Source organism: Ischnura elegans, chromosome 6 (assembly GCF_921293095.1).
Source record: "Ischnura elegans chromosome 6, ioIscEleg1.1, whole genome shotgun sequence".
Classification (NCBI taxonomy): Eukaryota; Metazoa; Arthropoda; class Insecta; order Odonata; family Coenagrionidae; genus Ischnura; species Ischnura elegans.
In genome coordinates, this window is record NC_060251.1 from 38,147,708 (window position 1) to 38,170,779 (window position 23,072).

The 23,072-nt window shown below is 36.1% G+C and overlaps 1 protein-coding gene across 2 annotated transcripts in view; it reads right to left on the minus strand.

Annotated features, from left to right (window-relative positions):
• Positions 1-1,318: 1,318 nt before the first annotated feature.
• LOC124160441 (protein MMS22-like) overlaps positions 1,319-23,072 on the minus strand; it is a 35,160-nt gene continuing 13,406 nt past the window's right edge. For both annotated transcript variants that reach the window (XM_046536296.1, XM_046536295.1), the window contains 14 exons: positions 22,083-22,186; positions 21,797-21,996; positions 19,137-19,491; positions 17,929-18,123; positions 16,812-17,013; positions 16,599-16,706; positions 14,655-14,844; positions 13,860-14,030; positions 10,050-10,172; positions 9,533-9,682; positions 6,033-6,149; positions 5,380-5,606; positions 2,890-3,183; positions 1,319-2,634 (listed from right to left, as the gene is read on the minus strand). In XM_046536296.1, the coding sequence (XP_046392252.1) occupies positions 2,571-2,634; positions 2,890-3,183; positions 5,380-5,606; positions 6,033-6,149; positions 9,533-9,682; positions 10,050-10,172; positions 13,860-14,030; positions 14,655-14,844; positions 16,599-16,706; positions 16,812-17,013; positions 17,929-18,123; positions 19,137-19,491; positions 21,797-21,996; positions 22,083-22,186 (2,500 nt within the window). In that variant the 3' untranslated portion in view covers positions 1,319-2,570. The remainder of the gene's footprint in view (positions 2,635-2,889; positions 3,184-5,379; positions 5,607-6,032; positions 6,150-9,532; positions 9,683-10,049; positions 10,173-13,859; positions 14,031-14,654; positions 14,845-16,598; positions 16,707-16,811; positions 17,014-17,928; positions 18,124-19,136; positions 19,492-21,796; positions 21,997-22,082; positions 22,187-23,072) is intronic.

Genomic DNA, 23,072 nt, shown 5'->3' on the forward strand with positions numbered 1-23,072 from the left:
GACTATCAATAAGCCTCAATATCACGTTTGTTTACATCGAGATTCAATATGGCAGCCCCCAGTTCATTTGCTCAGAAAAACAGGCTACACCAGCGCCTCTATGTTGGGTAGGCCGTTGGACCACTGGGGCTCCGGAAAAATCGTATCGAAAGAGGTTTTCTATACGATATATCGCAGTTCTGTCGCCCCCTTGCTAATATGACTGGCTCGAATTCACCTCTTTCCTTTTAAAAACGCTCGGGCATGGTCGTTGGCGATGCTCTTTTTTTTAGGCGCCGGGGAATTCGAAAGGGAAGGCTTGGAGGTTTCTATGTGATCAATTTCTGCCAGATCCTCGTTTAGTATTTGAATGAGTGTTTTATCACAAAAATATCCTCGTGTATCCAAAATACCATTTTATTTTTATGGAGGGAGTAAATCAAATTTATTCTATTTGATATTTCTATTGGCTAGGGAGTTTTTTGATAATATATTGTGTCTTATGCAGCAAGATTTCTATAAAAGATATATGGCGCGTCAACAAGAACGTACGTCACGTAGGACTCATTCAGGTCCTTTTAACATTAATTAATGAAATACCTATTGGCAACATCTTTTATATAAAAAACAAGATTGATACGAACAAAAAATTGCATATGTGTATGTGTTGACAAACTCTTAAGAACTAAACTTTTTATAAATGGGGGTTTTTAAACTAAGTTATCCCTAATGCGCCCCGAGTAATACAGTTTGTTAATAGAAACTCTTAAAGGTTTGTCTTCTGGAGGCCAGAACTTTTCATTTCCAAATCCAAGGATATATAATCTATTGAAAAGCCAAATTAAATTAAAAAGAACTTTGTGCTTTCACATTAATATTTATTCACAAAGTTCTTCTTTTTAATTTAATTATGAATCGCTTTCACCAATGCCATTAACTCTTCATAAACTCAATAACTTACCCTTTAGCTGCTTGCATTCAATCCTAGGCATTTCCAGTTGTGTAGTATAAGGAATGAGTTGTTGAACATTTGAGAGTAATAATCTAAGAAATGTATCTCATGTGTTCTCCTGGTCCTTTATGTAGTCTTTCATTTTCACACCTCAATTTTCAAAAGGCATATATATAAGATTCTTGTTCTTGCATTACAAAAACTATATCTTCCACTAAGTATCTGCATTCCATAAAATCATATAGTATTCAATGTAAATTATGCTCAAGCATTTTCAAATTTAGCTTATGTTCAGATTCAAAGCTTCAGATACAGGTAGAAACAACCCATCCTAGAGGCCCAACGGATATAGAAATAAAAACGTAGATTGGGCATGCAACATAAAAATTCAACTTTCAAAATAATTTATTACAGAAATATCATTTACACAGATTTTGATGGACACACTTAAAATAATTGCATTTATGTGTTTCAGTTTTATCATTCTACACAAAACTGTAGGTATAAAAATGAGGAAGCCAAATGGTAACAATACAGTGAGAGAAATTAAAAATGGTCATTTTTCACTTTTATTATCTTTAATTTATGAATAACAGAAGAAAGTAAAAAAATATTTACAAGTGATGTCCGTATTACTAACTTCTATGAACCTAATTTATCATAAGTCTTGGGGATTAAAAATTTACATTTTGGAATATATAACAACAAACAATGAAACATCTGCTAGGAAATCTAAAACTTGTATAAAATGTGATAAGCAGCAGCGGCTCTTCATTGTACTTTTTATTAAAAAAATAGTTTTTTACTTTTCAGTTAACTTTCAATCTTTCCTCGAGTGATTGGTTAAGGCAGTATTGATGCTGTCATCAAGAGGGCCGAAAATCCCTAAGTCACATGATGTATCTATAAATAATAATGGGTGCACCATTGTCATTCTCTTCAACCACAAAATAGAAGAAACATTTTAGAGAGATCAAGGTTACTGTCAAAAATGTGGCAGAAGAGAATAATTTACCATTTGAATTCGAGATTCCTACCATTACAGAGAGAATTAAATGTAACATAGCACCAAAATAAAAACAAAGTCCTTGCACCACTATTATAAAAAAAGGATATTGTTGGAGTTAAGGAGAATCAGTATCCTGCAGCAGGAATTATTCCAGCAGTGCATGACATGGAAACTAAACTACAGGATATACAGGAAGCATCTATACATCTTAATCCTTCATGAGGAGCAACGGCAAAGGAGAATTATAAGCTCCATGACTGTTTTCGGAAGACATATTTTATGGATATTAAATTAATGGACAGATACAATAAATCATTGCAACAAAGATATTGAAAAGAAATGTGCTCTTGCTACAGGGACTTCGTTACATCTGGGGACATGGGGACAACTAATCTTTATAATACATTTAAAAAATTGCTATTCAATATTCTGTTCACTTTCAGTCTTTCCTGAATCCATTTCTTAAGGCAGCTTGAATCAATGTGACTAAGTAATCATGAGGAGGCACACATTGATCATTTTCTACAACCACAAAATAGAAGAAATATTACCAAGAGATCAATTGATTTCCAGAAGAATTAAATGTTTATCAAAGAATGTGACCAACTGAAATATAAAACAACACAATATTCATCTCAAAATACTGCTTTTCTTCACTGCTTCCAACGATGTCTGTAGTTTTTGCAAACATGACCTGAAAATGGAAAGTTGGAATTGATTAAGTAACTAAGAGTTTCACTGAAAATGCTTCTCCAAATATGTACTAAATTTATACACCAGCAAAATGCCACATTAATAAAAATATGTATAGCCAGATGTAGTGGATTTGAATAAATTATTCAGGTAATTATGACTAAGAAAAAACTTTTCCTCCCAAATATGTTAGAAGCATATGTGTATAGGCTCCGTGAAATCTGTTACACTTCCGAATGAAAATCATTGTTTTTACCTAATTAAAGGGTCATTTCCTGAGCCTCTCACTCTCTCCACCTCCTTAGCTTCATACATTAAATGCTTATGTGCCAACATCACTACACATGGATTAGATCGAATAAAATGGTGCATTATTCGAAAAAGGGCAGATGTAGAAAAAGCCATATTCTGCTTGCATAGCCTTTGGGTGGCAGCAGAGATCACTTCAGCCCAATGGTCACCACAACTGGATCTTATATCTTCACCGAAACTGTCAACTTTTGCACAACTTTCTGCATAACCATTGTCTGATAACAAAGGGTCATTGGCACTGAAAATAGACAAAATTAATTAATTCAAATGCAAGCTACACAATTCAGGAGTAATCAACAAAAATACATAAGAACTTGAATTTTCATCTCGTAAAAATACAATTACATATAAATGATAACTAAAAGTATTTTCAGGAGAACCCCCTTTATATCTTTCCAGATTTTACATATTTTTGCAGTTTCTCAAGTTTGCATCAGAATTATCTCTCATTTTACTTTCCTCATATTTTCATCTACATTTAGTTATTTTGTATGTGTGCTTTCTTTCTCTCCCTAAATCAAGAATAATAATTATAGCTCTTGCCGACTCAGTAGCCCTTTCTACATTTTGAGGCTCACTATATTATCTATTGAGGCATATATACTGCCGTGAACAACTTCACTCCCACAATAATGGGAATCGACCCATGGGTGAACAACTTCACTCCCACAATAATGGGAATCGATAGTGCGACCCATGGTGTGACAAGGGGAGATGCGACTAGCATTGGGTTAACATAAGGTCTCCTCTTTACTCTACTGATTTTTCAGGTCTCTGGCTAGCTGCTTCAATGGCTTTCCCGTTGCAATTATGGCTATTACTGACTCCTCCTGTGGGAATTGTTTCTTAGGGAATCATAAGGGTGGTGACCAAGTACACCTGCTTCCATATAATCTTTGCATTGCAGCATTTTATCTCCAAAATAATTTACTTGTACGTACAAAATCTATCAGAAAAGGGTAGAATTTAAAAATCGACATTTGAATAAAAAATGAAAAATCTAGTGATCTGTGACCAACACTATTTGTGCTATCAATATGAAACTCTTGTACTTCTTGGGGGCATGTGTAATCCCTATTAGTTCTTTGAGAGAGGTACAATAAGTGATTTCAGCATCCCTCAGGCTTATACATACTTGCAAACAACTTATTTCTCCCCTTCATCTGTCAACTATTAGAGGAAACTTCAAAGGACAAACCCACAGGCAGGGTCTGAATCTAATTGGTTTTGTTTGGATCTGGATGATGTCACATGACTGACTGATAGAATTCCTTCTTTATTTCTGAGCATGCCATCTTGTGAAAGTGAGTTCATTCCCAATTCTGGTCCTTCCTCATCACGTCATATAGGATTGTAGTCAACTGTGTGAGCCTGAGGTGGAATTTCAAATATAAATTAATCATCACCAAGAGAGATTTAATTTGTTTTTTGCTCTTTGGATGGGTATTATCTTTTATTTACTCATACTTTTCCTGCACACCTTCGAGTACCCGCTTTGATATTGTGTATCCTATGAATTCTATCCTTTTCTGGCCAGAAAACTGATTTCTTGAAGTTGATTGTTGTACCTGAATCCTACAGTCTCCCAATTACTATCACTAAGTATTGTACATGCTCCTCAAAGGTAATCAAGATAATTAGGAGGTTGTCCACAACATGAAGACAATATTCTTCCACTTTGTATCTAAAAACATGTTCAAGTGTGTCACTAATGCACTGCTGCTGATCAGCATCCCAATGGAATGAGTTAGAATTCAGCTTTGCAAACTGATTCATGCACAAGCATGAATTGAATTCATTCAAAGAAATAATTGGGCCAAATTTACAGCATTACATACATTTATGCATCAACAGATCGAAATATTCACGGATAATTGGACAAGAATGGAGAAAAATTACATATTTAAATTTTTTAAACAAAATTTCTCAGTTCTTTTTTGAACTTATTGTGATCTGGAATCATGTATGTATTGACATGGATGTTCTTGATAGCCTCAGGATCTCCTTTCTCAAAGCCGAGCCGGAGCTTGCCCTCATAACTGCTTTCCTACTGCACCTTTTGTTTATACTCTAACACCACCAACCTTTTTTCCTCAATTTTACCTTTGGCTACCATTTCTCTTTCTCATCTCCCATTCTCTTTCTCTTAACTTGTACTTCTTTTCCGTCTCCTGTTCTGTAGAGCATAAAATCTTTCCCTTTTTGTTTTTCCTTCCTCTATTCTTGCTTATTGCTTAGCCAGCTGTAATGCTTACTTACTGGTGTTTAACATGTTCCAACTGCCAGTTGTTACCAAACATATGATAACACCATACTTTCCTTCTTATCACTTTTTTTTAGGGACCTCAGAAAAAATGCAGCAGTTATCGTGTGGCAAACTATCTATGTAAATGTAAATGAACAACAGTTAAAAAATTTGAAGACCAAGAAATACCTTTGATGAAAAGATTCCTTTGAGCCTCCAGCCTCCTTCAGCACCATAATGAGAGAGTTTGTGGTGTTGAATGCTAGTTTCCATTCTGGAGCATCTTCGCTGACATTTATAAGGAATTCCATGAGGGGAAAGAGAACTGCAGAAGCAACCTGAATGATGAGTTTTTTACTCCTATTTTTAGGCTTCCTTCGAGCTATTTCTGAGATTTGTTGTAATAAACCCAAACACTGAAAATAATTTAAAGTAATTTCTGATTCATTAAGAAATACCATTTCACAATAAAGAGGCAAAGAGAATACATTAAAAATATCAGTAATTTATACAGAATTTAAGTCACTTAGTTTTACATGCACCAAGGGGGTAAGGTTATTGTGACAGGTCTACAAAAATTTCACAAGAATATCTCCTTCTATTCTACAATTAACATTCTAATTCTACAAATAACACTCCTTAAATGATACACTTGATGTAAAATCTACATCACTTGAACTTAATTCACACCTTGAAGAGTGCTGACCAAGAATTCTCACAAATTTCAAGAAAATTGGAAAATTATTATGTAATTGAATCCTTGATATGATAAAAATTAAGGACTCTTAACATTCCCAACCTGAGAAGAGTACACTATCTAAACATATATGCCCATTGCTTACCTTAACAGCCAGTATGTTTATCTGTCGTCCCCTTGTTGACTGGAGGACAGATGCTATTATTTCAACAATTATATTGCGCAAAAAGTCATTCTGATCATCTGAGTTTTCAAAGCTTTCCTGTAAATAGAAACATAATAAAGCAATTTGAAATTAAATCCGAAGCAGGCTTGTTAATAGTCAACAGCGAGAATTGGTTCAGGAGCAAAAAAATGCTTTCCAAATCATAACTAGAATATACAAAGCAACAAATATTCCATCAATTACCTACAGAAAATTATCAATTATCAAATTGTATTTATACACTATGCGCCAGCAGGGTTATTCCACTAATCGTATGGCCGGGCCATAAGTCGAAATCGACCATAACTACGGCCTTGAGACATACGTATGGCTTCAAGCGATTCTACTCTGAGCGAAAGGCCATAAGTCAAGCGGTAGTTATGGCCTAAAGGCCGTAATACTATGGCCTGCCTAGGAGGCCGTCATAACACGGGCCACACGAAATAACATTTCTAGCCTAAGGAGTTATAAAAGAAACTTACGAAGTGTCATCGATTACATAGCGATTGTTTCAAGAAATATATGAATATTGTGGGGGAGCACATACGGATTCAATGGGCATTGGCTAGATATATGAAAGAAAGACGTTGATTTCATAAGGAGGATATGGGATAGGTGTAGGTAATCGGTTCGCATACGATGATGATATTTTCATTAAATATTTCCGTGCGTCAAAAGTTGTTACTTACTTTTTAAGTAGATATAGTGGATGAACTAAAAGTTCGCATGTAGTTAAAAAGTTAGAAATACATTTTTAATGGATGCTCTGTTAAAGTGAACGGAGGAACGGGCTTTTATTTGCTTTCTGTGCTACATTTGCTAGCAGATTTCTTACTTGTTTTGAAAAGCTGTGGGTAGCTTGAAATACCCGCTATTAAATGTTTTATACTTTAAGATTCACGTAGCATTACGGTTCATGAGGGAGGATATCCAAGAAACATAGGGCAAGACATTTTTTATGGCAGTAAGGCAATCTTCAGTAAGTCGATGCATGACGGACAAATGTCGTCCACAAATCAAGGAAAGAATGATAGTCTCATATTGATGTTTTAATTTTATACAGCTACCTAAACATAAGCCTGTGATAATAAAATTAATGAAACTTAAAGTTTCAATTTCATCTTTAGATTTCGTGCATTGGCTGGATTTCTAAGGCTTTTGGGGGCAAATTATTGCAGCCATGAGACAAGAGTTAACCATTGGAAGGAGAGGAAGGGGATTAGAACTACAATAGGATGTCATGTTCTGACTCTATCCATTACATGCACTATTCACGAATATTATAATACTGTACGGTACAAACCGTGTACAAATTTCTTCTGCTTCTTCTCGTCCGTGATTTGCATTCTTCACTTTTTTTTTAAGATCTCCAGCGTCTGCCGCCAGATCAGTGTTTAAAGAAAATCCAAATTTATCCTTTAATAAGAGTCGATTTCGGTTAAGGAACATAGAATTAATTTTTTATTCACGTTGGAACAAACTTCCTTCTCAAAAAATGACTAGTGTTTAAAAAAGTGAACCCAACTTATCGTAACAATTACGATTCTCATACTTGCCTGCAGAAAGGGCATTAAGACTTTTGGCCGGGACGTATGATATGGCCCCCTGAGAGTGGAATCGGTATAGGCCGTAATTTCGGGTCTGGCCATAAGATACTTAAGTCTGGCCTTACGTATGGCCCCGTTTAGTAGAATAGCCCTGCAGGATGCAAAGCTCAATATATGTTTTTTACATTTTACAGATGTTGCTGTTTAAGTGGGGTGTATGCAAGTTATCAAAATCCAGACTTTTAGGGCATGCGTAAAACCACACGCGTTCTGTCTAATACCATAGACCCTCATCCATGAATACAGAGAGTAGATTACCGTCTTGGTAATAAAAGGAATAAAAACATAATAGTGGGGGTCTACGTGAGGATAAGACTGGTAAATACATACTACAAAGTAAAACATTTTACACAATATGCATGAGACATTGGCAAACTATAACAGGAGTGGGTGGACAATGGATTAGGGGGCATCCATTAACTACGCGAGGTGTTTAGTAGGGGGATGGGGTCAAGCCCATTCTTACCCAATCTCACACTATGGAGAGGGGGGGATCTTGGTAAGTATCATTAATTTATTTCCGCAAGAAACAGTGTAAAATTGCGATCTTAGTAATGTTAAATACTAGTCTTAACCAATCTTAAATAAAAATAACCAACCAAATTGTTTACTATTTTAACAATCCAATGCAATGAAGCATAGATTAGCATATTCACTAGTTTTAAAGTATACCAGGACTAGCCGCGGTGATAACTTTTACGGGAGTCACCCGCAATGCACAATCGTGCGAAAGATCCACAGAGAAAAAAATTATTCGCCTTGACCGGGATTCGAACCCGGATCAAGTGCTTTAGCCAGCTCGACAGGAAATCGGGGGATCTGGGTTCGAATCCCGATCAAGGCGAATGATTTTTTTCTCTGTGGATCTTTTAGCATATTCACACTGAAAATACGCATTTTGAACAATCTCACGTGAGATTAAAGGGAGATGGCTGAGCTAAATCCCACAATATCTCACTCCAGGGGAGGGGGAGTAAAAAAAAAAGTCAAAATAATTAAATAGAGATTAATGGACATGATTGTGGTGATAGGTCAGTTGTGACTGCTTTTTTGATTCTTGTTTATGAAGTATGTTTATAAATTACCAAGTAGAAAATTTGTAAGATATATGCAATCATTATTTTTAGTCTATAAATATTTATTAGACTCAATGCATCTGCAGTTTCTTCAGGTTTCCCTGAATGCACAAGTAAAATCTGTGTGTGTTTAGATTCAGAAAAAAAGACTTACTATACAAACAAAATTTATGAAAATAACTGCTAACATAATGAGTTACTAGGCATACACTTTTACGAAAGGGTGTTCTGGAACTCATTAAGCACTTAAGATGTTCCTCAATGCCAATAACAGTATCACAAGCTATGAATTGCAAATATTCACCACATTGGGATGACAGTAAATTTGCATTGTGTACCCACTTGTGTTACAGAAGAGGATATGTCAGGATGAAGATTAACATGAGTTTGCCCACAACTTCAAGCTTATGCACCAGTTGGAGTGTGAAGTTGCTAGTAACTAGTTTAAAGTATTGCTACTAACAAGGTAGATTGGAATGCCTGTAATTGCTTCATTATCACACTCACATTGGTTACTAATCATCAAATGAAATAATCATACGTGACATAATTACCAAAATGCAGTGACTAACTTTGGCTTAAGCAATAAAAACATAAGCACATTTAAATCAACGATAAATTGTGGTATCATGGCACCACAAAAGACTATATTTAAAAAGGAGAACATAAGACTAATTAATCGTGCAGAAATAAGGACACCATTTCAAGCAAACCAAGTTCTGTTTATGCATAACTCAAAAATTAGCATTCAGCTTACCAAAATGGGATGAAATGTGATGTGAGACATAGATGTAGTACCAGGATTCTTTTCATACAGCCGAGGAATATAATGTTTGATTACATCCTGGATGCATCTCTTGATGTAGGGGTTACTATTAGGAGAAAGTTTGGAGAGTCCACGAAGATACTGCAAAAAGAATGAGAAACAATAAATAATGTAATCAAATTTTAATTTAAAATATAGAAATAATCAAGGTAAAATAACAAAATTTTAAATGAAGTGGATCAGAATATAAAGTAGCTAAAAATGTAACACAGATCAAAAAGACAGGCAATGACTATACATACTGCATTTACACAGCACATACATACTACATTTGAACCACCAAAATAAACTCTAAGGGGAATATTAAAACTGCTTATCCAGGATGGATTTTAAAAATCTATCTATGAGCCTCATCAGAATATTTCATTCTGAAAAATTTAATACAAGCCAAGAGATAAAGCAAGAAATAAGATGTACATAATACCATGAAAAGAGTAATCATAATTACCAAATTGATGCTCCTTTTAACTGCGCTTAAGAGGTACTTGTGTATGCTAGCTTCAGGGTTGTATATGTGAGGCGGCAATAAAAGAAGGCTAATAATTGACGGCAGAAGACAATTAGGTTTTCCCTGAAGAATAAGAAAGAAGAAATTACAAATGAAAGCACAAAAATGAAAATGCTTATGTGACAATATATTTTATTACATATTACCATTTTCCTCCGAATAGAGTCCCCCCCCCCCCCTTAATTTTTAGCCCTGAGTTTCGGGAAAAAAATTTAAAAAATGGGTTTCAGTATAGCCCCCCTTAACTTTTATCACAGGCATTTTGGGAAAAAAGGTGGGACTATATTCAGACAAATACGGTATTTGTTTCTTGAAGCATTCTACCTGGAAAGATGGAGCATTTTGCCATTCACCCCAGCCTGTCTCCCCTACCAACATGTAGATCCCCCTTCAATACAAGAAAGGAACCACTGCATTTCATCCTATCAAAAATCCTATTTTCTTCCTTCCCCTCCTTCAGTTACCCAACATTCTCCTTTTCAACTCTGTTTTCAACATCCTCTTAGTACATACTCGCTCAGTCCAAAATCTTTGTCTCCACCGTATCTAATCAAGAAGCTTCCTATCCTCACCCACCATGTCCAGCACTTGTCAGTCCCATTCCTCTTAAACCAATTTACCTTATCTATTCCTCTCCACACTCACATCTTGAATGCCTTCAGCCTTCTCTCCTTCTCTTTCCCAAGTGTCAATGTTCAGCATTGCAAAGCACTTCACCGCACATCCTTCACAAGCCTTTTCTTTAAATCCTTGTATAACAATCCTTTCACCAGCTCCCTCCTGTTCACACACACCTCCTTTGAATCCACAATTCTCTTCCTGGAGTCCTTTCTTCTGAATCCTTTCTCCTCTAATGTGCCACCAAAGCAGTTGAATTACTCTAACTGCTCAAGTTTTTTGGCACCAACTTTTATCTTCAGCTTCACATTCCTTGCTTGCAGTACTTCACAAAACCCCATAACCTTGGTCTTCTTATGATTAATCCTCATGCTATATTCTTCACAACTCTTATCTAAAGGCCATTTTACATGGGATACATCATTGTGCAAGTTAGCACCACAAACATGTTGAAATTGCGAGAATGTGAGCTTGGAATTAGAGCAGGGGATATTTTGCCATCTCGCATTCACACATTTTCACATGTGCTTTAGCAATTCACCACATTGCACAATGCAATTTCAACTGCGCCTTTGTACATATATGTCAGATTGCGAAATGATATCACCTGTTAAAATGGCCTCAGCACATTCACTAGAGCCTGCAGCCGTCTAACCAACTAGCAAATCAACGCTTGATCATCCATGAACCTCAATAATTTCAACATCATTCCACCCATTTTTCCTTCTACATACTTCCAACTCTTCCCACGTCTCTCTCACCATCTCCTCAGAGTACATGGTAAAAAGCAATGGTGACAGATGGTGATAGTGGACAGCCTTGCCTCACTCCTCGGCCAATGCTAGTCAATCATGATTCTCCATATCGATGGCAAAGTTCTAACAACTCGTATCTCAAATATAGCAACTTTTCAGGAGAGAGAAAAAACAATTATTTTTTTACTTGTAAACTGAAATTAAAAACCAAAAGCTCATAAAACTGAAAAAGAAGCATTCATTTGCAAACAAAGAGTTGTTTTTTTATGTATTTTATTTTTTAAATTTTATTTCACTTTGTTGAGGATACCTGTCTCAAACCGGCCGAATTTGAGATACATGTTGTTATAACTTAGCCATCGACATGCTACCCTCAATTGTCTAGTCTGGGCCAGATAAATATTACAAATTAATCACCTATCCTTTCAACCCATGCCTACATTATTAAGAACATCAATTAATTTTACTCAGTTCACTAGATCAAATGCTTTTTCAAAATTCAAGAAGCAGGTACCTATGTATGTATACAGGTCCTCTTCACAAGGGTCCTCATAGCTGCTATCACGTCACCACATTGATTTTCCTTTTCTGAAACCAAACTGATAGCACTAACTGACTACAGCACCATTTGCCACATGAGATATTTGACAAATTGTGCTGTAGTCCCCCCATTTCTGCTTTTTAGGTAGAGGAATGAGAAACATTTTCGCAAAATCCTCTGGCCAAGACCCTTCCTCATAGATCATGCAGACTAATTCGGAAAACCTTCTCCTACAAACCACCTCTAGATTATTCAGATGCTCACTTGGCATATTGCCCTCACCCACCAATCTTTTAATCTTTATTTCATAAAGAGCTCTATAGATTTCCAATCCTGGCCGAAGATTATTCTCCTCCACTACATTGTCCTCTTTTGTGACCCATCGTTCTGGACTGTTCTAGTAGTCATGCATACTTTCACAAGTAATGACGCAAGTACAGGTGAGAGTGAGGAGGAATCAGGAGACGTCGATGAGGTGGATTTATTAGTAATTTATGCCATTAAAATGATGGATGTGAGGGGATCTCTGGCATTGAAGCCACGGATTCTCACTTATGTGGAAAATGTGATAGGGAGTTACAGTAAACTAATGTTCTTAAGCCATTTCAAATATTGTGATTGATAAGTCTGATCTTTTTTAAAATAATAAATCAATTGTGTGGCGGGCAATGCAGCTACCGTCCATGACGTGCGGGTGTTAAAAAATTCACGACTCTCTTACTTTTTGAGCCATCAAGAGGAATTCTTTCCCAATGATACCCACATCATTGCAGTCTCTGTTTATGGAATCAATGAACATTAGATGGTACCATTCAGAGAGAACAGGTCTTTATGCGAAACGAAGAGATGAACTACACTATGGGATGACTATTTTTAATGAACTCCTCGATTATTACATCGACTCGTCTCTTCTTTAGCATTGCTTGGAAAAAATTAATGGATAGAGATTACCACAGGAAATAATGTTGCTCTAGGGACGTCTAAGCTAATTAATTCAATAAACTAAAGTATCGTCACAGTAAACACACTATTAAAAGGAAACATAATCAATCACTACAACGCTTAAGTCATTAATATCGCTTGAAATAATTCAGCGTTTGCATTCACTTACTTTATGCAGATTGTGACGGCCCTTCTCGGCACCGCAGCTTCCTTTAACCGATTGGGCATGCACATTGAATAATAATTTTCTCTCAATTGCTTTGGATTTTTAACCAAAACCTTTTCTCAACTACGAGGGTATTGTCTTCTATTCCACAGTTTTATTTATTTATCTCACCAGTGCATAGTAACCGTGATAATATCATAGGAAATTGGCACAATTTCTCGAATGATTGCAAACGATATATCGCATTCGCTCCAAACACTTCACGTAAATGCTAGGGCATTTGGAGCTATCAAACTTGATAATTTACGCTCGCTCCCGGGCCCCACCTTATGTGCTTCAGAGCCCTCCAAAGCGTGAAACGGACCGGCCTGAGGCGCTTGAAGTGGCTTGAAGCATGAAACGGACCGCGACCCTACTTTGACCTCGGGTTGCTCAGTTACCATCCCTTTAGCCTTAATTTTTGACATGACTTGCCCTCTCCTGCCAGATGATAGGGACTTTAGCTTAGCATACAGGAAGCCCACTTCTCCTTCCTCCTGAAACTTTTCCATGTCCTGACACTGTCTATTCTACCAAGCTTCCCTTGCCCTCATGGTTACCCAACAAAATCAATATCAACACAAGATAAAATTTTCATGCAGGATAATCAATGATTTACTAAATTATAAATAAAATAAAATATATAAATTAAATGTCCATATTAAAAATTAATGGCTTATTATATTTACCTTTATGTAAATTATGTTGCCACAATGTAACACCAACAAGCCACAACAATGGTATATACTTTTTATGACATCTTCTGATGATGGTGTTCGCACAGCTGGTCCAATTATTTTATCTAATTTATTGAAAAACACAGAACAGCTTTCTCTGAAGGTGGATTTCTCCATTATAGACTACAGAAAAGATGATACAAAAATCATAAAACAATTAAAGAAATTTATAAAGAATTTAATAATCAAGTCAAATCAAAAAAGTTTAAAAAAATGAATGGTTTATTCCACAAAAGTAGTGTTCAGTGCAATCACTTTATGAGCTAACAATGCCAAAATGCATTTAGAAGATTCTTATAGCATTTTCCCAAAATTGCAACCATGAATGTTTAGTTTGGTAAATATTTAGTTTGGTTTTACAAGGGAAATTTGAACAAATCAAGATCAAACCATGCGATCATTTAAAGAATGACTCATATGATACCCAAAATACTATAATTAAATCATTATTCTCCGAGAAAACTAACGCTTTCTGCAACCTTACAACATTTCTTTAGAAGAGGGTAGCGGAGGGGGGATGGCATGCCTTGCCTATCAAGCTACTTCATGAGCTACTAAAATGGGTAGAAATTTATCCAAACAGTAAATTCCAAGGGTAGAAGAAGGAAGGGCACAACACTTACAATATCAAGTTTTCTAAAAGGATTAGAGGATTATCAATAGAAAACAATTAAGAGCCCTAATCTATCATAATGCTTGAACATGAAGGCATTTTAATAAATTCAAAAAGAAATGAAAATCACTTACAGGCAATGATTCATATTTTTCACCAATAGCCTTTAAAAATTGCTCTAAAGATTTGATTTGCACTGGACGGCTATTTGACGAACTAATCTGGCTACTCAGCAGGTGTGAAATCTTGGACATTTTGGAGACATATCCTGCCAGTTCTTCTAATTCCCCAAAAGCAGATTCCTCAACTGATAGCAGTGAAGTCCTGAAAAGGGAATATGTTGAAGCCATGTCAATATAAACAATTATATTCATACAAGGCTTCACTAAATAGAAAGAAGCATTAAATTAAAAATGATGATTCAATGGCAAAGAAAAAAACAGCATTACAATTTTGCAAAATATGAACAGAAGTACCTCTAATCAGGAGATTTAGCCAGTTCAATGCTTGCCATGATTTTGGGCAATGAAGAACCAATATTACATGTACTCAAACAACAGAATGTAACTACAGTAGGCTCTCTTTACTGCGAACAACTTTATTACGAAGTTCTCGTTTTCACATCGCTAATCGTTGGTCCCAACAAAAATGCTAATTCAATCAACAGTAAAAGAAATTACAATTATTAAGAAATTTTCCTTATTATGAATCTCAGTTCCGGTCCTGGGGGTTATAAAGTGAAATTTATTACTAAGTTTCACAGATAAGCAACGGCATTTATACACTAACTAAAGGTGTTTTATAACATACTAATAGCGTTTTCAAAGGTAGATACAAACTGCGCTACGTTTAAGTTCTCTTCGTGCAATGTGCCCACGAGCTTCAATTACAGTTCTTTCTTCAGTAGGAGAAACATCAGTATCCACGCAACATCATGATATAAGGTTCATTGCTGTGGAATCATGGTGATCCACTGATAACTGCTCATAAATTACGATCAGTATGTCCCCTTCTTCCGAACATTCGATTTACCAACTTTACAAGACACGAACATTAAAAAAATTGAAGCGTGCCTAAAGTTTCAAATTTGGTGCCTTTGGAGTAGCCCGATGCAATGCAGCTCGGCATAAAGGAACTTGCACTTGGGGCACTGTCTGAATGAAGTGTCAATTAAATCTGTTGCGAAGTCAGTAACTGTTCAGCATTTTGCCCATTCTTCCATCCTGCAGACAGCGCATTCCACTAAATCTGTGTCGCACTCGCAGCTATATCAGTTCGTCACAATCGTGAGTTAACTCACCATTGTGATGCAGTGCTGCATTCTGCAAGATAGCAACATTTTTCGAAGCCTTGCATAGGTTTATCAACTTATCAATAAGCTCTCGGGACGCATCTTGTTCATATGTCGAAGCCTTACTATATTTGTACGTAATTTAATCGCGTATATCACACTCTGAAGCTATTCTGCAGACCAAGCATAAGTACAGGAGATTGAAGAACCAAGGAATTTTGGCAAGGTATTTTTTTTTTAATAATTCCTGAAAGAAATGCTTTTATGAAGTTCATTATTACGAACTTCTAACTTTTCGCTCCCATGAACTTCGTAGTAATAAGACATTTTATAAGGGACAAACTTTTGCATAGCGATCCTCTCAGAAGCTCCTTCCTGTTCATGAACACCTCTTTTGCTATTGAAATTCGCTTCCTGATGTCCTTGCTACTGTGTCCGTTTTCCTCTAATGTGCTGCCCAAATAGTTGAATTGCTCTACTTGCTCAAGTTTTTCCCCAACTACTTTCATCTTGAGTCTCACATTCCTTGCTCGCGATGCTTTACAAAACCGCATTACCTTAGTCTTCTTGTGATAAATCCTCATCCCATACTCCTCGCACCGCTCGTCTAAAGAATTGAAATGATGCCAAAAAAAAAACAGCCAAAGAAGGTAGAGATAGTTTGAAAAAAAATTAGCATCCTAACGAAGAAAGACTGATAAACTTTCTCACTAATTGAAAAGTGGCAATGGAATAATTAGAGATAGGCAGAGGGGTCTAGTAAAAGAGAAAGAAGTAAACCACAAACCTTATCCAAGCCTGAATAATTAAATCCTGGAAGCCATTGAGTTTCTGGCTCATGGCATCCATAAACCTTTGGTGGGACATTATTTGACACAAATATCTTCGGCTTATCCTGGAAAGATTTGGTAAAGACACAAATATATATCGTGATTAAAAAAATACATTTAAATGAGAATAAAGCAATTTTAATAACAGAGAAATGAAAAAAATGTCCCACCTATGGTTGACTGTATCAGACCCGACAAAGAATAGGAAGAGCTGAGTGTAACTATCCCCATCACCACTGAAGGCAGACAGAGTGAATGAAACAGCCAAGTCAGCAGCTTGAAATGGAGGGTTTGTCCCAAGACAATGGTTTCGGACGGATGGTAAAACATGCTCTGTTAATGCTGCATCCATTTTATTCCACTGTTCTTTCACTGCAAGAAAGAATTTTTCTCACTGAATAAAAAGCAAGTGTCATAAAAAATAGATTTTAAAAATACCCTTTTCAAAGTAATCAATCAACAGTCCACAATTTATATCGTGCACTGCTCTTACTGCAAACAAATAATTTCTCTTGGGTAACAAACATTGCATTCATTGGTAAAGAGTTCTCGGGATCGCCACCGGGTCAGGAACTCCATATCTGCCAACGTTTCGATGTCCGACTCGGTCATCGTCCTCAGGGCTGTGAAGCCAAGCAATGAATTCTAGAGAAAATGGATTCCTCAACAGATACATACTTAGATATGGTTATCTCATTTCTTAAAGCCAAGGGCAAATCTGATTTGGTTAAGCATGACAAAGTTTATGTCACATTTGATAAAGTTCCATCATACCTATTAAAGAAAATTCTGAGAGCGCCAACCGGGAACTTAATTCCATAATGTCATTCAATCCTTCCGTGAAAAGAGAGAGAAGCTTGCGAATTCCTTCAGTGTTCTGTGATTCCATTTCACAGCCCTGAGGACGATGACCGAGTCGGACATCGAAACGTTGGCAGATATGGAGTTCCTGACCCGGTGGCGATCCCGAGAACTCTTTACCAAGTCCATTCGCCGGGAAAGCACGAAATCTTTCTTCATTGCATTCATTGGAAAACTAAAAACATTTTGATACCACTTCAGGACAGACAGGATATGAAAAATTGGTTCATCAATACTTCATAAAAATCGAACACAAAATAATCTAGCGAAAATTACCAAAATATAATGGATTGAGAACCAAACTATATAAAACCTCAGCAATTTCAACAATATGCAGTGGCTTCATAAATTTCACACACGGAGGCAGTTAAAAGACCTTCCTCAAAACAATCAAAGCTGTTCTTGGTCATCTAAAAGCACACTTACATGAAATATTCTCTCCACCATCGTAAAACACATCCAAGTCATCCGAATCTCCCCATAGATCATTTAGGCTATCACTCTGATTTGTCAAACTTTGCCTCAATTTTCTCAATTTGTCCACAACAGCAAGAAGAGTATCCATCAATCTACGGGCGGCAGATAATGAGCAAAGACTAAACCACTGTGGTAACCAAGGACCTTAAAAAAGAAAACCAAGTTCATCATGCACATTAAAGGCTTATCTGCACTAGTGTCATATGACTGAAAATGAAGTAAAACTAGGCATTTTTCATCAATTTTATGATTAACTAATAAGCTGGTAATTAAAGATAATGCACACACCAAGTGGAGACTTATGCTAAAATTATAGCTGTGAAAATGAATAGTGAGGGTAAATTTCTGCATTCATCTAGAGGAAAAAACAGACACCAAACTTGTCAAGTGATTGTAAGATATGTATTCATCTTTCCAACTTTCTGAGTAAAAAGGATTCATCCAACTACCAGAAGAAAAATGCTCTAATTTTGCACCAATAAGATAAGTTACTATGGAATATTGAAAATCAATTCACATGGATGCAATCACTATATTTTTAAGACAAAGACAATTTTAAGCTAAGTAACTCTAACATGCTTAGTAATTTACTGACTAAATCATTTTTTAGATAAAGCGTCAGTCCAAAAAACAAGCAGAAATTATCTTATTCCATTGCAGGGTACCAAGATAACTAAGTAGTTATATTAGGAACTAAATTTGGATTGGATTCACCTTAAGACTATGAAAACACATAGTTAACCTTTTCTTGATTGAAGCTTTTGTGGCTCATGGTGATTTAAGAGAGACAAATGGGTGCATGCCGTGTGGTGTATTGGAATTGCCCCGACGTTTCCCGACCGACTGCTGGCCACTTCTTCAAGGAAATGGTGCTGAAGTTGGGGTTCTGCTGCCTTTTTATGGCTACCATCGGGTCACCGGGGAAAAGTCGGGGCAACTCCGATACATCATGAGGCATGCACCCATATGTCTCCCTTTAATCACATTTTTAACCTTTTAAAAAAATAAAAAAAGCCAAGCAATAAATTCTAGAGAAAATGGATTCCTCAATAAATACATACTTAGATTTGGTTATCTCATTTCTTAAAGCCAAGGGCAAATCTGATTTGGTTAAGCATGACAAAGTTTATGTCACATTTGATAAAGTTCCATCATACCTATTAAAGAAAATTCTGAGAGCGCCAACCGGGAACTTAATTCCATAATGTCATTCAATCCTTCCGTGAAAAGAGAGAGAAGCTTGCGAATTCCTTCAGTGTTCTGTGATTCCATTTTCCATGAATCCAAAGATGAAGAGCTAGAATTTGATTTTGACAGTCTGCCTAATTCATTGCAAGCTGCTTGAACATCTTCCATTAGTGGGCCAGCAATTTGGGCTATGTCCAGTTCACGCTCAACATGTAAGCAGATAAGGCATATGTAAGCTTGCCACACTAATTCTCTTTTTGGAAAATCGCGACCAGATGGATCCCATGGACGCAACATGCCTAACATATCCAGCATCTTCTTCCCCTAAATATGAAAAAAAAAATAATGAGAACAACAGAAAAATAAGGAATAAAAATTCACTATAAATTCTTAAGGGTAGCTCACAAATAATCAAAGAGGGCAATCACTGGCCGAGGAATGAGACGACTTTCAGCTGTGCCCTAGCAGTTTAACAAATATGAAGTGGAAATGGTATGGGAGGAATAGGAAGAGTTAAGGAAAAAGTAAAATTGATGCTTAATGCTTAAATCAGTAAGGTTTGCGGGTGATCAGGCTAAGTTTAGCCAGTTTCAAAAGCAGTTGCAGGCACTGGTTGTGTCAATTCTTGTTGAAAACATGAGAGAACAATGAGTTACGTCATGAAGGACAAAAATTCTTGTAGAGGAGGCAAAAAAATGGGAGTCATATAATGGTGACTAATAGTGTTTGATTGTACGCGCTGCCGCTCCTGATTTCTCTTCATGAGGACTTATTCAGGACAATTGTGTTTCTGATTTGTGTCAACTTGATTTGCGAAGAAAAGGTGTAATATTTCATGGTTGATGCATCAGGTAGACAGAGTGAACAATTTGGCATGAAGATGAATTACAAGTAAACTAGAGTAAAGCAATTTTGTAGGCCATTGAGAGCAAAGAATGTGAGGGTTAGCATAAAAGTAAATGCACACAAACTTGGGAAAGTGAAGCAATTGACATAATAATTTCTGTAGCAATTTTCAAGAAAATAGACATGGTAGTAAACACAATAAGAAAAGAATTGCATTAGTAAAGGAGGTTTCATGAATCGGAAAGATCTGATGTGAGGATTGTTGTACATGAAAGTAAGGGAAAGCCTAGTACAGAGTCAGATCTGGAGTAGAAAGCTTCACAGTGCAGCAATGTGAACACTTAGGAAAGAGAATGAGAGTAAGAGTAGAGGCCCTATAGATATGGGCAAGGGAAAATAGATAAAAAGGAAAAAAGAAGAAACTTCTAAGGATGTGGAGGAGACTAAGGTTAAGAATAGAGTGAGTACTACAATCGAGACGGCCTCAGCTATCCCATGATAGAAGGTAGGAGATAGAGAAAACTAGTGACTCCACATGTTGCTTGGCCAATCACTATCAGTGGCAGAGTTCTATCTGGGGTCGAATTACACACTAGATAAAATCCAAATTTTTGAGGTTGCCTTTTTAGTACAAAAGTTTAGTTTTAGTAGTATTTTCGATACATTTAACTCCTTTAATGAATTGAAATACAAATTACCTCTAAACTTAGGGCCTATTTTACATGCTTTTGGTACGTTAAAATACAGAGTCAAATCCAAAGATGGCCGAGAGAGGGTTATAGCCCTCTCCTTCGTTATCCAATATACATTAGATAGAATGGTAATTTTGTTCGGATTCCCACTACTGCTGGGAGCTTACCACTCCTTAGTCCCCCCTTGTCTCCATCCTGCATCCGCCACTGATCACTACCACTTGTTTACAATCTACACCCTCATGCCATCCTACATAACTCCATCACTCGGACACGAAACATCAGGAATACCTGAGACAACCAATTCTTTCATAATCTTTCATTAGCGTGTACCTTTCTGGGCAGAAAATTTTTATTTCTGATGGAGCATTTTCCTTTCTTACAAGGAAACATTGACCCACCCCTCCCTGAACTATTCTGCCTGTCAAGGGATAACTATAGCTGGTTTGACAGTAAGCAGTGAAGCGACTGGTTTAAACCATAAGAGAGGGAAAATGTAGAGAAAAAGGGGAGGGGAGGAAGAGAATAGATTTTCTAGAAATAATATAAAGGAATTTGATAGGAAATCAATGAGGAAGGGGGGACAGGCTAGGATCGTTAGCAAAATGATTCAAACATAACTACTCTTATAGGGCAAAATACCTTTTTAAATGATTTTCAAAGATCACAGACATACTCAACAGCAATTCATGATATAATGACAGCAGAAATGAAATACAACGATTACCTAGGGTAGGGAAGATTTCAAATGTGTTTAACTGACTGTTATAGAATATTTTTAATGCCATTCTCATTTAATTTAGCTTTATAAAATATGTTAATAAAAATTACATCAATCAAACTTATTAGCACTCAGGCAGAATAAGGCATCACTTAATATGTCACAAATTGAATATTACTACAATACTATTCTATCAACAAATACACTCAATACGCACACTAGCACCAGCAACTAAGCACATCATGATAGGCAAACAAGATGATAAAAACTAGAGTCAGTAAGAGAGGTACATAATCCATAACATGACTTATGAGACAATAGGCTCATTAAGTCTTTCATCTAATAAGAAACTACCTACAAATATACTAACCACTTCTTTCACATCAGCCGTCATGCTCAGCATTAAGAATAAATTAATTAGCCGGTAAAGTCCAATATGAGACAATGCTTTGACTTTGGCTGGCCCTAGTTTAGAATATATTCGTCCTCGTATTTGCTGCCATTGACGGAAAATGCCTGAATCATCCTCCAGGGTATTTTCTTCCTCTTTGCAGCGAATCAAATAAATTCCTGAAATATGATTTAGATTAAAATTAACTACAATGTTAAAATATTTCATGTATTACCATAACAAGCCGTTTGCAACAGGTACTTACCTAAAAATTTCATGAAGAAAAAGAAACTGTCAAAATTACTATCACTACCACTTTCAGAGGATAAACTTTTCCGTATCCTTTCCAGCATGCCAACAGACGATTTGCTAAATGTAAAAAATAAATAGTATAATAAAAAAGCCCGACAAAAGGTAAATATCATGCGAGTTCATAATGAAAAAATTACATTTTATTTTTTAAATTATGAGAATAGATACACAATATTGGTGTAATAAATTTCATTTCTAGCAGTAGAGCATAAGCAATAATTTGAAATGGTGATTTTATTTAAAAATTTGAATTTGCTAGTGTATGAAGATAATCCTCCAGCATTAATGACACCATTTAATTCATCATAAAATGCATCAAGAAGGCTAAAGGCTAAAGCAACTCATGAAATGAAGTCATAAAAATTTCAACCACACATACTTCCTTCAGGAGATTTTGGTTGGACAAAACATTAGACTTCAACATCTCACACAGTTTTTGGAATTCAAATGAAGTTGCTTTGACATTGTACATTTGATGTATGGTACATGATGCAGTGCTGCTCAGTCATACGAGAGACAATTTCAAGTTACATTATTCCTCATTATTTCATGCTTACAATCATGGAGTTTCAATTAGCAATCGAATTTCCTAAAATTTTCCATTAACATTAATTAATAAGAGTTAAACACAAAAAATTCCTGGTTTAAAGATAAAGTTCCAGGATTATTCCAAGTTTTGAAGGAATTCCTGAAGGCATACATCATGAATATGGTAAATGAGAATTTATTTATGATGCATTTTCAAAAGGGCCAATAATCAAATTGGATTGATTTCGAGTTTCATTTCTGACAAAGGACAGTGATACCATATGGCAATTTAGGAACTATCTCTAACAGAGGAGTCATCTACTGGTCGTTGCCACATTAAAAAAAAAAAGAGCATGAATTTCAAATAGAAACCATAGTACCAAAGTTATGACATACTTAATACATTACTACAAAT